We start from the raw sequence: 12506 nt of genomic DNA on the forward strand, positions 1-12506 counted from the left end.
CAAACCGAGGCCCAGTTTAATGGAAAAAGGGCTCTAAGGCTCTTTCTTAAACAAGTTAAGGGGCTCAATCTCAAATGGGAAAACAAAGGAAACAAACAAAATTACTTCTCCTTACCCATGATTATGACACAGAAGGAGCACTGATTAACATTATTGTAGGCATCCACTACCGTGTGCGTGACATTCGTAATGGAAGTGTTGAAGAAACTGCCAGACTGGTGTGTGGATTCGTTTCGGAGCAATGGCATTTGTGAATTGTCGGTTACGTTGATTGTCCACGAGGCATAACCTGTCAATGAATAACAAGTACTTAGAATACATCCTAAAGTCCTGGCTGTGACTGCCAGTGACACAATTATCCATGGGTAGTGGATGCAGCCCTAAGATATGGCTTCCATAAAAGCATGTGATGCTCATGGCTATGGCTAATGCACCTTCTCTCTTTTGGGGGATAATACAAGGCGACTCGCAATACGGTGCGCCACCGACAGGTTGCCATGGAAAGGCTTTTTTTTTGCAGTGCACAGTGGGAAGTAGTCAACAAATTCCAATCTTCAGATGTGCACTGGGAACTTGAGTTATGTTTGACAGGGAAGAAGATTCATACACTGTGGTAATTTTAACTTATCCCTCCTTGTTTCTTTTGTATGGAATGTCCCAATCTATTAAAACTTTGCCCAAGTTGGCTACTCACGTAAGGTCAAACGCAAAATGCGGCAAGGCTGCCATGCTTTTGTCAACCATAAAGTTGAACAGTGGCCTCTCTATAGCAACCATTTAGTGGAGCACCGTAATGTGAATCGACCCTATTGATATTACATCAATGAGGTCACAACAAAGAACAGATACCTAAAAAAGGCAAATAGGGAAAAGGAAGTGGAGAGATTGTGACATTTATTGATTGTTCTCATGCCAAACAGCACACCATGGCTCTGCCATGGAGCAAGTCCCATCACATGAAGGTTCTTCAGACTGCTGAACATGATGCAGAACATCTGCTTTCCGTTGCATTTCATTTTACCGCAGAATGTCAGAGATTACTTTTACTGGAAGATCCTTCTCGAAATCTTGGTCTTTATTTCCCTTTTTCAAAAGTAAACTGGAAAGAAAAGGCAACTGGGTGTGATGGTAGGAACTTTCAACAGATCTTGCTATAAGATTAACTGACTGCACACAGATTGACGGATTGCCCAAAGTGACCATTGACAGCCAAACACATTCATTATAATGGGGGTTACTGACATTGCTGGTAACTGGCAGCCTCTGCAGACAGGGAAAGCAAAATGTGCAATTCACTGTGTTGAAAATGATTACTGACCTGAGAATTGCAGGGGGAAGACTAGCTGATCAGTGTACACTATGACCTCAGACGGACACTCCAGAGCTGGAGGTTGAGAGTCTGCAGATACAATTGGATCATGATAAAACTGAAATTTGAAAACAAAACACTAGATCGTAATTACCAGAACTCCAGTGAATTACAATGGCACGCACAAGGCACTAGATGAAATCTCCGATAGGTCTACTCAGGTTGGCTTGAGGCTTCTGCTCCAGATCATTCTGCTTCTGTATTGGTCAATCAAATGCTTTTGAACAAGCCCAGTATTGAGGGAATTTTATGTCACTGTTCCAAAGCGGGCTTGCTGTACATCTTGTGTTGGTAGGGGTGGAAATCACAAGTAGAAGCGACAAATGATGAGAATAACGATGAGAAAATGTCTTTCCTTTTTTGATTGAGGTGATGACACACTTGATAAACCCGGACCTTTTGGTGGTGAGAAACCAACAATGTCCATCTACAGGTTACTTTAAAGTTTCCAACAGCTATCCGCTTTGTATTTCATAAGTGCAATAAAATGTATCTCACGAAGTGTAGCAGCAAAATATTGGACATTTCAATTCACTTTATTCCATTCCAACATCATTATTTGGGGCAGTTCAAATCTTTGAAACACACACTGCACTGAAGCTCACCTTCAACAGTTATGGAGAATGAACAATTAATCTCATTGCCTGACAAATCTCTTGCAGTCAATGTGACAATTGTCTCTCCAATCTCAAAGGTGTTTCCAGGGTGGTCTGACGTCAGATTTGGCATGTTCCCATCATTATCAGACAGAACAAGAGGGCTATAGGTCTCAGTGGCAAATGACTGATCGGTATCTGTTTGCCTTGTAATGTTGGCCGGGCACATCAGGTTGGGCGGTTCTTTATCTGTTGAAAGATGCCAACAGGGAGGGTCGAGATTTTATGTTAAATGAAAGACCTGACTGAGGTGAAAAAAATGTAATAAAACACAAGCACAAACTGTCTGTTGACTGCAGATTAGTGGCTTCTCATCTATTGAAAAAGTCAAATGTTTGTTATAAAGATTTAAAAATGCAGCATCCCACTTGAAAACGGTTTCAAGTAAATCAAAGTTCCAGGTTGCAAAACTGTCAACAAAGTCTGTAGGACTAAAGATGGATCAATAAGAGAAACTAAAACAGAAATCAAATGGCAACAAACAGCAGGGCTTTCTCGGTTTCATCCCTTCACTGAGCAAACACTTTTTCTTTCCTCCTGTAGACAGCAAGAGTACACATCACAAAATCGAGAATACTCTCACTACCACCTCTTTTCAAAACAACACTTCTTCAAAGAAGAGATGCATATCGTACCAGAGATCTTTCATCTACATATTCCTTCCATGTACATGTAGAATTCCTCTCCTATTTTTCTTGCAGGCACACTGCCAGAGAAAGCATACCTGAATCTGGAAGGTCTGAGCCACTTCTCATAAACCTTCTTCTCACAAAATGTAAACAAGCGTAAATTAGAGAAAACATCAACAACGGTAGAATGAATATATGGTGTTAAACTTCTACAAGCCGGAATCACCAGCAATTACAGACAGCTATGCAAAACAACAGCAACGTGTGGAGTGTATATTGCACAAAACTAGTATCACATCTGCAGCAACATACACTCCTGTGGCTTATCACACAAGTTCATTTCTTTATCTTTACATCCAAGGGCATGCCAAGAGATGTCAGAATCACAGGACAGTACTCAATAAAACACGACCACAAGTTACACATCTCGAGAGTATTTTATTCCATAACCAAGTTGACAACAAAGAAATTCTATCAAATTTATCACTCTATGATGTGAATCATTCTTATACATCAATAATTAATCACATTTTAAGCATTTGTTAATGCTTTGATGTCAAACCATATTCTTCCATATTTGATATCAGATTATGCGATAAAACCTCATAAGGTTTAAGCAAACTGAGATGACAGAATCAACCTATTGGCAATGACAAACAGTCAGATTATACAGGTAGGAATCATTTCAATAATAAATTTACATTCTCTTTTTCCTAACTGAGAGATATGATAACAATAAGAAACAGATTAACTGACCTCTGACTGTGACTGTGATATTGCATGATGCAGGATTCCCACTATCATCAGTAACCGTGTATGTCACATGATACTAGGATCCTCCTCATCTGAGAGGTATGACATCAAACAGGACAGAGTTAAGGTTAAAAGTGTAGAGCTAATTTCTGAGCCAATTGAAGGGGATGATACATCAACATGTCAAAAACTAGAAGAAACATATATCACCTGCTGAATATTGATCCTTAATCTACAACACTTACAGAAAATGTTTATTTAACATTGCACAACACTCAATCAAATCCTTACCATCTGATTGCTGGTTTGTTGATCACATATCGTTGAATTATTTGTAACACCCTTCTCATCACGCGCAAGGACTTTGTTTGCTTTATCAGCAACTGGTGACCCACTTTTTTGTTGCTTTGCCAACGCCCTCCTTTTCTCCATGTTTAAAACCATTTTAGCATCAAATTCAGCACTCACTTTATTGCATGAACTGACCTCTGATTGTGACTGTGATATTGCATGATGCAGGATTCCCACTATCATCAGTAACCGTGTATGTCACAGTATGGTTGCCAATACCAAGGACAGGAGACCCAGATGGATTGGTAGTCACTGTCAATGATGTCACAGAGTTGTCACTTGTTGTAGCAGCAGGTAGAGTGACAGTGGTATTGGCCTTTCCAACATCAGTATATCTAATCAAGTCATCTGGGCACATGATACTGGGATCCTCATTATCTAAAAACAAAAAGAAAATTTGTATTTTACATGTTAATGTATGCCAGCACTTCAACACTTGCCATGATAAACAATCAACACAATACATATTCACTTCATAAATTCTTCTGAAAATGTGGCAACCTTCATAAAGACACAGAAATCACACGACAAAGAAACTGTAAGTGCTGGAAAAAACGACTCTATGTTTTATCTCTTGGAGGCTTTTTTTAATATATCTTCCAATTTCTATTAAGGAAATGAGAATCAGAAGATGCATTCATGTTGATCGAAATGACTGTGTATTAACATTTGTTAATGCCCATTGTGTAAAGCACGCACTGGCACCTGGATACAAAACAGTTTAATCGATTCAGATTGGTCAAGAGTCTGTGTGCCCATGGCAGGCGGAATGCCACGCGTGTGCCAAGTCCATATTCTTCTCGACTACTTGCAAAAGGAATATACCATCAAATGGACAGGGGTGTTCTAGGAAATGAAGGAATATTTTTGAACAAAAGCTTTGGGAATTTATTAATTTCCTTTGACTCTGTCCAAAATGATATATGTGAATGGAAATAAATATGTGCTTGGCTGGTCTTAAAACAACATTTTAGACCGGCACAGGAGACATGGAGATGTATTCACTTGAGTACCAGAACGAATTAGTATATATCAAATTTGTCATTGATATGATATTGGGTATTAATTCAGATCAGAGGTTAGGGTGCACATTTTGAATAGGGTGCGGTACGTGAATTGTCCTGCTAGTGGATAAATGTGTCACTTCACGCTTGCTCGCAGCAATGATAACACATAAAAATTCTTGGCCAGTTTATATGGCCTACTAGAGACAATAGGCTAAAGTGACTTGCCCAAGATCACAGCATATGTCCGGCTACAGGATTCAAACCCCAGACCCTATGGATTGGGAGTTACAAACAGTAACCTCCAAAACATACACCCTTTTTATCGAGGCCAATACTTCATTCCGATGCAAATCAATCACGTTTCTTGGCATGGGACTCACCCAGAACTATGACTTGGATAGAGAAGGACACAGACAAGCCAAAGGCGTCGCTCACTGTGTAGACTATAATGTGCTCCCCTATAGGTAGCATGGTGTTATTGGCAGGTGTGGTGGAGACTCTCACAACCTCTCCAGAATTGTCCATCAGGTTAGTGGGTAGTGGTAAAACGGCAATGGCAAAACTTACTCCAAGGCCTGCTGAGAACGAGGTATTCACTGGTCGTGTGAACGTCGGATTTTCCACATCTGGATCAATCATTTTTTTTTTTCAATAAGGAGAGAAGAAAAAAACAGATGTTTCTAGTGAAATTACCATCTGGAGAACAGTCTTTAGATTCTGTCAATAAATTAGAGAACTTAAAAAATCCCAGGATAAAAAAAGAATCAGGAAATCACCAGAACCACAGAAGATCCAAACATTAATCACTACATCTCATAAGGAAATGTGATTACTTAGTCAGTATCTCGTTTAGATTGAACCGGAATAAAGAATGAATGAATGCTTTGCTAATTTTAGCTATTGTACAGAGTTTGTTGCATTTGATATTTCAATACCCAGCCTTGCCAAAGTCTATTAACTTGATGTATGGTTGAAAAACTAATGGGACTAACCATTAACGGTGATGTTGAGAGTGCAAGACATCGAATTTCCACTCTCATCAGTGACGTTGTACATGATGGTATGGTTGCCAATTCTGAACTGATGTGTCCCATTCAGTTCGGCCCTGGTTGTAAGCTGCCCTTCAGAGTTGTCACTCACAGAGACTGTGGCAGGATCAGGTACAGTGATGGTGGCATAACCCTGTCCTCTGTCATTGTCCTGAATGATGTCATCAGGGCACATAATGGAGGGGTCTTCCTTATCTGGGTGGAAAGGTTTGAGTAATTTTATCTGAACTTTAAAACTTTCCAGATGTGACTCGGTGCAGGAAAATGAGACCAGAGTATAGAATGAACTCCTTGGTGCTACATATTTCCAAAGACGATCTTTGCATCCAATTTTACAATGATTGGTGTATCTCCAAACAACATATAAGCCTTGTGCTACAAATCTATGGTTGATTACACAAAAATTGCTTAGCTATGCAACAATCAAATTACATGAAACTCCTTGGACGAGGACGATCATGACCTTTAGGAAGGCTGTTACTTTTCAGTGCATTACAGCAGTTATTAAACAGTCCTTGAATTGGCTCAACCCGCATTAAAAAAAAAACTTTTCTTTATCAGAACCAGGCAGAAAATTTCAAAGTTTCTCACAGCCAAACAATTATATTGTTACCTCCACAAAAAGATGTTTTTCGTCAACCTTTTTAACTGATCAAATATTAGTCTTAACCGAATATGATTAGTTAGTTGAAATGTTCATATCTGCTTTGTAAAATGCTATGTAATAATGTTGCTTACAACAATTGCATAAGAAAGGCTATAATTTGTTGCACAAGTTGCGGTTGTACGCAAAGCCTAAATTTCATGACGTGTGTCAGAATTTTGTATCATATTCAAAGGCTGCAAGTGTAAAATTGTTTACAGAGAGTACAAAATTTTGTGGTGGCAATCTTTATCACTCTAACCAGGTTTGAATGTTCATTTTTATTTACATTCTGTTATGTCAAAAATAAAAGGTAGACTTTACACTTTCAATGTAAGACTTCCTTGAAAATGAAAAAAAGTGGCTATTTATATATCACAAGTTCTGATATTCTATCAAAATATTTCCAAAATTTCCTGACATCATTGTGGGGGAAAGAATTTCATATATGATTACCTTCAACTGTGACAATGATGGTAAACGTGCTAAACCTTCCCATAGAGTCTGTTAGAGTGTAGACGATACTATTGGGCCCTATGTCTAGCATACTGTTGTTAGCCGGTGATGTGGTGATGTTAACAGCGTCACCAGAATTATCCACCACATTAGTTGGTAACGGCAACCTGACTATGGCAAAAGATTCTCCGCCTATGGCTGGAATGGTGAAGTTAGAGGGAGGTGTAAATCTTGGTGCTTCCTCATCTATTTAAAGCAAGAAAAATAAAGGAAAGATAAACTTACAAATATAAACACAACTAAATCCAGAGCAAATGCTCAAAATTTAATACAAGTTTTACATAAATCCTAGGGGATTAGTATTTCAAGTTTCAAGATAAGTTATTTGGAATAAAGTGTGAAGAACAAATTAACAGAAACTCTTCATTAAAATGCCAAGAAGGTTACCATTGCCCTTTTGTATGGAAGTATTGAAGTTGGCTTGGCTTGTGGCTAGGGTTGTTTTTTGGTCAGTCAATTGAGTGCAGTTAGTTGGTTAAATTGGCTGTCTGGATTTCTGGAGCGGTGTAACACCATCACAGTGTGTCCAACACTGAGGGTTTCTATGCTGGTGTGAAAGGTTTTGCCCAGAATGCTCAAAGGAGGTTTTTTGTCTGGGACTAGGGGACAGAGACCAGACGACATCAGATGCAGTAAATCATGTTGAATTGTTCATGGTCAGCCTGACTTGAACTTGGTATTTCTGGAAAAATCACTCTATATCGCCAGTTTTTGTTTGGCTGGACCACTGAAGTCACCCAGGCACAACAAATGTTTTAAAAAGGCCCAATTAAGAATGACAAAAGTAGAAACATGATTCTAGTTAAGAACCCCAAAACATAAGGCAGGCTGCATTTGGTTTCTCTAGTTGGTTTTAAAGTTAATGGTAATGAGAGTAGGTCAGGTCGGTTGGCCAGTGCGGAAAGAACTATTTCACAGGTCTCAATCTGCAAGTCTGTGTTTCAAAGTCAGGTTTCAGTGACTGCCTGGATCTTTTGACATGTGACTCACCTACAACTGTGACAGTGATTGTAAACGTCACCACATTCCCACTGACATCAGTTACTGTATACACAATATCATGTATTCCTATGGGCAGCTGGCTATTGTCAGGCACCGATGTGGTGACATTGACATCTTGCCCTGAGTTGTCAGTCAGGTCAGTCAGCAACGGAAGTCTGACAATGGCAAAGGATTCTCCACTGACCGTTGGCAAGGAAAAGTTAGAAGGACGTGTAAAGCTTGGAAGCTCCATGTCTGTATTTTAATAAAAGACAAACGCTCACAATATTTTACTTTCAATGCAGAGTTTAAATGAACAGGTTTATATGCACTTAAGATGGTTGAGGAATGTAAAGTATAATTTGGGAACAAAAAGTCAAACAAGTGTATCTAAATGCTTTAGACTTCAGTCTCAATTAAGTAACACACAAAAACAATCATCTTAAAATCATTCCCATTAGATGTTGAAAGTACAAATACATTTACATTAATTTAAAAGTTTTGAAGAATTCAACTTCTGATGGCAAAAGAAAAATAAAGAAAACTTATGAACATATCTGTTACACTTCCATTAATTTTAAAGGTTCTTTTGGCATTGCATACCTACAGCACAGTGCCTAAATTCAAATGTTCTATTGACCTCTGGTTGTGACTGTTACATTTATAGCAACCATGGAGCCGCTGTTTTGTTTCTTAGTCAATGCCCTCATTTTCTCTATGTTTAATGTCAATTTTGCTTCAACTTAAGCAATGAAAAATGCTTACTTTATTGCATGAACTGACCTCTGATTGTGACTGTGATATTGCATGATGCAGGATTCCCGCTATCATCAGTAACCGTGTATGTCACAGTATGGTTGCCAATACCAAGGACAGGAGACCCAGATGGATTGGTAGTCACTGTCAATGATGTCACAGAGTTGTCACTTGTTGTAGGAGCAGGTAAAGTGACAGTGGCATTAGCTCGTCCACTGTCAGTATTCCATATCAAGTCGTCTGGGCACATGATACTAGGATCCTCCTCATCTGAGAGGTATGACATCAAACAGGACAGAGTTAGGGTTAAAAGTGTAGAGCTAATTTCTGAGCCAATTGAAGGGGATGATACATCAACATGTCAAAAACTAGAAAAACATATATCACCTGCTGAATATTGATCCTTAATCTACAACACTTACAGAAAATGTTTATTTAACATTGCACAACACTCAATCAAATCCTTACCATCTGATTGCTGGTTTGTTGATCACATATCGTTGAATTATTTGTAACATCCTTCTCATCACGCGCAAGGACTTTGTTTGCTTTATTAGCAACCGGTGACCCACTTTTTTGTTGCTTTGCCAACGCCCTCCTTTTCTCCATGTTTAAAACCATTTTAGCATCAAATTCAGCACTCACTTTATTGCATGAACTGACCTCTGATTGTGACTGTGATATTGCATGATGCAGGATTCCCACTATCATCAGTAACCGTGTATGTCACAGTATGGTTGCCAATACCAAGGACAGGAGACCCAGATGGATTGGTAGTCACTGTCAATGATGTCACAGAGTTGTCACTTGTTGTTGCAGCAGGTAGAGTGACAGTGGTATTGGCTCGTCCAACTTCAGTATACCTAATCAAGTCATCTGGGCACATGATTCTGGGATCCTCATTATCTAAAAACAAAGAAATGTTTACATTTACATTTATGCCCAGTCCTCAAAACTTGAAATTACAGAAATCCAAACACAGTATATTTACTTCATGAAAAATTCATACGAAAATGTTGCAACCTTCACAAAGACAAAGCAATGACACGAAAAAGAACTATGAGTCATGAGAAAAATTAACTGTATGTTTCATCTCTGACAGAAATGATATGATGAATTAAAAATCTCTATCAAGAAATAAGAATCTGAAGTCCTTATCATCAGCCTAGCTTCCCTTCTCATGACAATATATTTCCTAACCTGTAATGTTTTATTGTTTTATCTATCAAACATTGGTACAAATTCTATACAGATAATTTCAAAGAGCTTAGGGGGGAATCAATTTTTCTGTGATGAACGAATACCTCCAAAAATTGATTCACTATTATTCCAGGGAAATTTCTTAAATATTTTTGGACAACAGACAAATGTTGGTTATTTGCCGCACTGCCCTGCAAAAAGTTGTTAAGGCTGACCATTAAAGTTTGAAAAGCAGCTTGCAAAAGTCCATTCTTTAGAGCCATTAACCATCCCTGATTCTTGAAAAGTACACCAGAGGAAAACAATCAATTTGAAGCCAAACACAAAACACAATTTTTTTTGGGGGGGGGGCTACTGTAATACCTATTACTACACCTCATAAATATTCATGAGCAAATCAGAGTGCGTCATTGGCTGATTCCACCTTGCGTCTGGGATATAGAAATGATATGCAACCAGGTGACGCCATACTGAAGAGTATCCACCTCACTGCCGTGTGGTATTTTTGTCTGGTAGCACCAAAAAAATCTCTCTGGAACCTGCCACGTAAATATGTAGTATGTGTCATGTGATCTTTACGGAACCAGTCTGGAGTTGTATCCTAATAACTATTACAGTAAAGACCAAAAACATGTGTCAGCACCAGACTATTGAAGCCCTGTTGCTATGTACGTCTGCACTCGACTTGGACATGATGGAAATTTAGCAGCTGAGAAACAAAAATGGCATCTGTGAGCACAAGTAACGTTAGATTTCCATCTTTATTTGAACATGAACTAGAACTTATTGTGCTGAATAAAGACACAAAATCTACGAAGGAAATTATTGCAAGGCAGTGAGGCTACTGGAAAAATACTGTCAAGACAAAAAAAGGTGGATTTTGAAGAGGTTTTTCAGTTGGAACCTGCAGAATTGAACATTTAATTGAATATTTATGGGGTGCAGTAAAACAAATACAGCATGATTTATTTCGGGAAAATAGTGGAAATTACTGGTCCCCGTGCAGGTCAGCTTAACTACCTCCCTTCACTTCAGGTCAGGAGGTAGTTAAGCTGACCTATACCTCTGGATCAGTAATCCCCACTACTTCCCTCAAACCATGCTGTATTTGTATACTAGCTCCCATGCACAAGTGCAATCGTGGCGCTAGAAACAACAAAGAGAATGGGGTGACAATACTACATTCCAGGGAAATGAAAAGACGAATGGGCTCCTTTTAAACTAAATGATGCCAAATCTGAACTACCTCTGGGCGAGTATCTTGATGAGTTTCTTCTACTCGTTGCACTACTCATGGACCAGCAACTATTCAATTAATCATGCCAACCCAATTAATAGCTATGAATTACTTGCGGGTAGTGATTGTTAGCCAGTACTGATTAAATTTCACACAGCACCACAATGTACACTGTAAAGGAATGACAAGCAATTTCACACAATACAGGGCACACCTATTTTGTTTCACCAGCCTGCATTGGCTTGCAGTCAACGAGGCAGTTCAGTTCAATGAACTTTAGCCTTACGGGAATAAGCTGTTAGCTGAAAGTCGGAAAGTGTAGCAAGAGTTGCCAACTGCAAGTATGCAAGGCTTCTGTTTCATGCTGAAAGGCAGTAAACTAGTTCACGGGATTGTAAATTAATTCCAAACAATCAGCATGTTTCAAATCACAGACACAGATCCCTGTTTTTTATGCTGGTTATTCTGGGTCTTGGAGTCTTGGACTTTATGACTAAAAAAAAGTAAAGTAGAACAGCCTTACTGCCCCAATGATAATGCAAACAAAGGCTATAGAAATCCACAAAACTTGAATGTGGAAGTTTCTCTGTTTGATAATTTTTTTTCACTTTTATTGAAGGCTTTGTAGAATAAAAGCTTGGTGGGAATGATGAGTACTGCCTGGGCCATCACATCTCTTGGTCAAAGAAACAATTTCTTTTCAAGTATGGTTTAACTCATTTTGTATTTCAAATTATTGCTTCTTTCTGTCCACTGTAATGTGACTGAACTCAAAACACTTGTGAATATACAAATTTACACAAATGAGAAGTTCCCAAGGTAATGCTGGAATGTGATCACTTGCTGCACTGGCAGACAGAATGCCTTTTGATTATCCACAGTCCCCATTGTGGCATAGTCCCACTGAAACTCAACCATATGACTGAATGCAGCATACAGTCTCCAAGGTCGTTTTCCAATACTCAACTTCGGCTCCATCTCAGGCTTCAACTGTTTTTTTACTAGCTGACTTTGAAGCTGCAAGTGAAGTAATCAGTCTAATAGTGCCACAGAACATCAAATAAGATGCAAAAAAGCCCAAAATGACAGTAATCCAATGTAATTTAAACACTTCAGGCCCACATTGGGTTTGGGAACAAAGCCTGAGACGGAGACGAAGTTGAGTATTGGAAAATGGCCCTAATCTTAGAAAGTGTGCCACATATCCGCCAATTTTTGCCACTGCCAAAATGACATCATGAGACTGTGACTGCAATCAATGGCAAGTATCTTTCAGTCAGCTAATAACAAATTATTCATATTGCCTGACAAGGTCAAACAATGAATGAAAGCTAAACAAAAACGTGTGCGGGGTATACC

The 12506-nt window shown here is 38.8% G+C and overlaps 1 protein-coding gene across 3 annotated transcripts in view; it reads right to left on the reverse strand.

The window, feature by feature from the left end:
- LOC110988641 (hyalin-like) overlaps positions 1–12506 on the reverse strand; it is a 59318-nt gene that overhangs the window by 7872 nt on the left and 38940 nt on the right. For all 3 annotated transcript variants that reach the window (XM_087133251.1, XM_087133249.1, XM_087133250.1), the window contains 3 exons: positions 1975–2214; positions 1319–1399; positions 116–289 (listed from right to left, as the gene is read on the reverse strand). In XM_087133251.1, the coding sequence (XP_086989377.1) occupies positions 116–289; positions 1319–1399; positions 1975–2214 (495 nt within the window). The remainder of the gene's footprint in view (positions 1–115; positions 290–1318; positions 1400–1974; positions 2215–12506) is intronic.

The sequence above is a fragment of the Acanthaster planci genome, linkage group LG02 (assembly GCF_054643075.1).
Source record: "Acanthaster planci isolate LZ-2023a linkage group LG02, COTS_SCS, whole genome shotgun sequence".
NCBI lineage: Eukaryota > Metazoa > Echinodermata > Asteroidea > Valvatida > Acanthasteridae > Acanthaster > Acanthaster planci.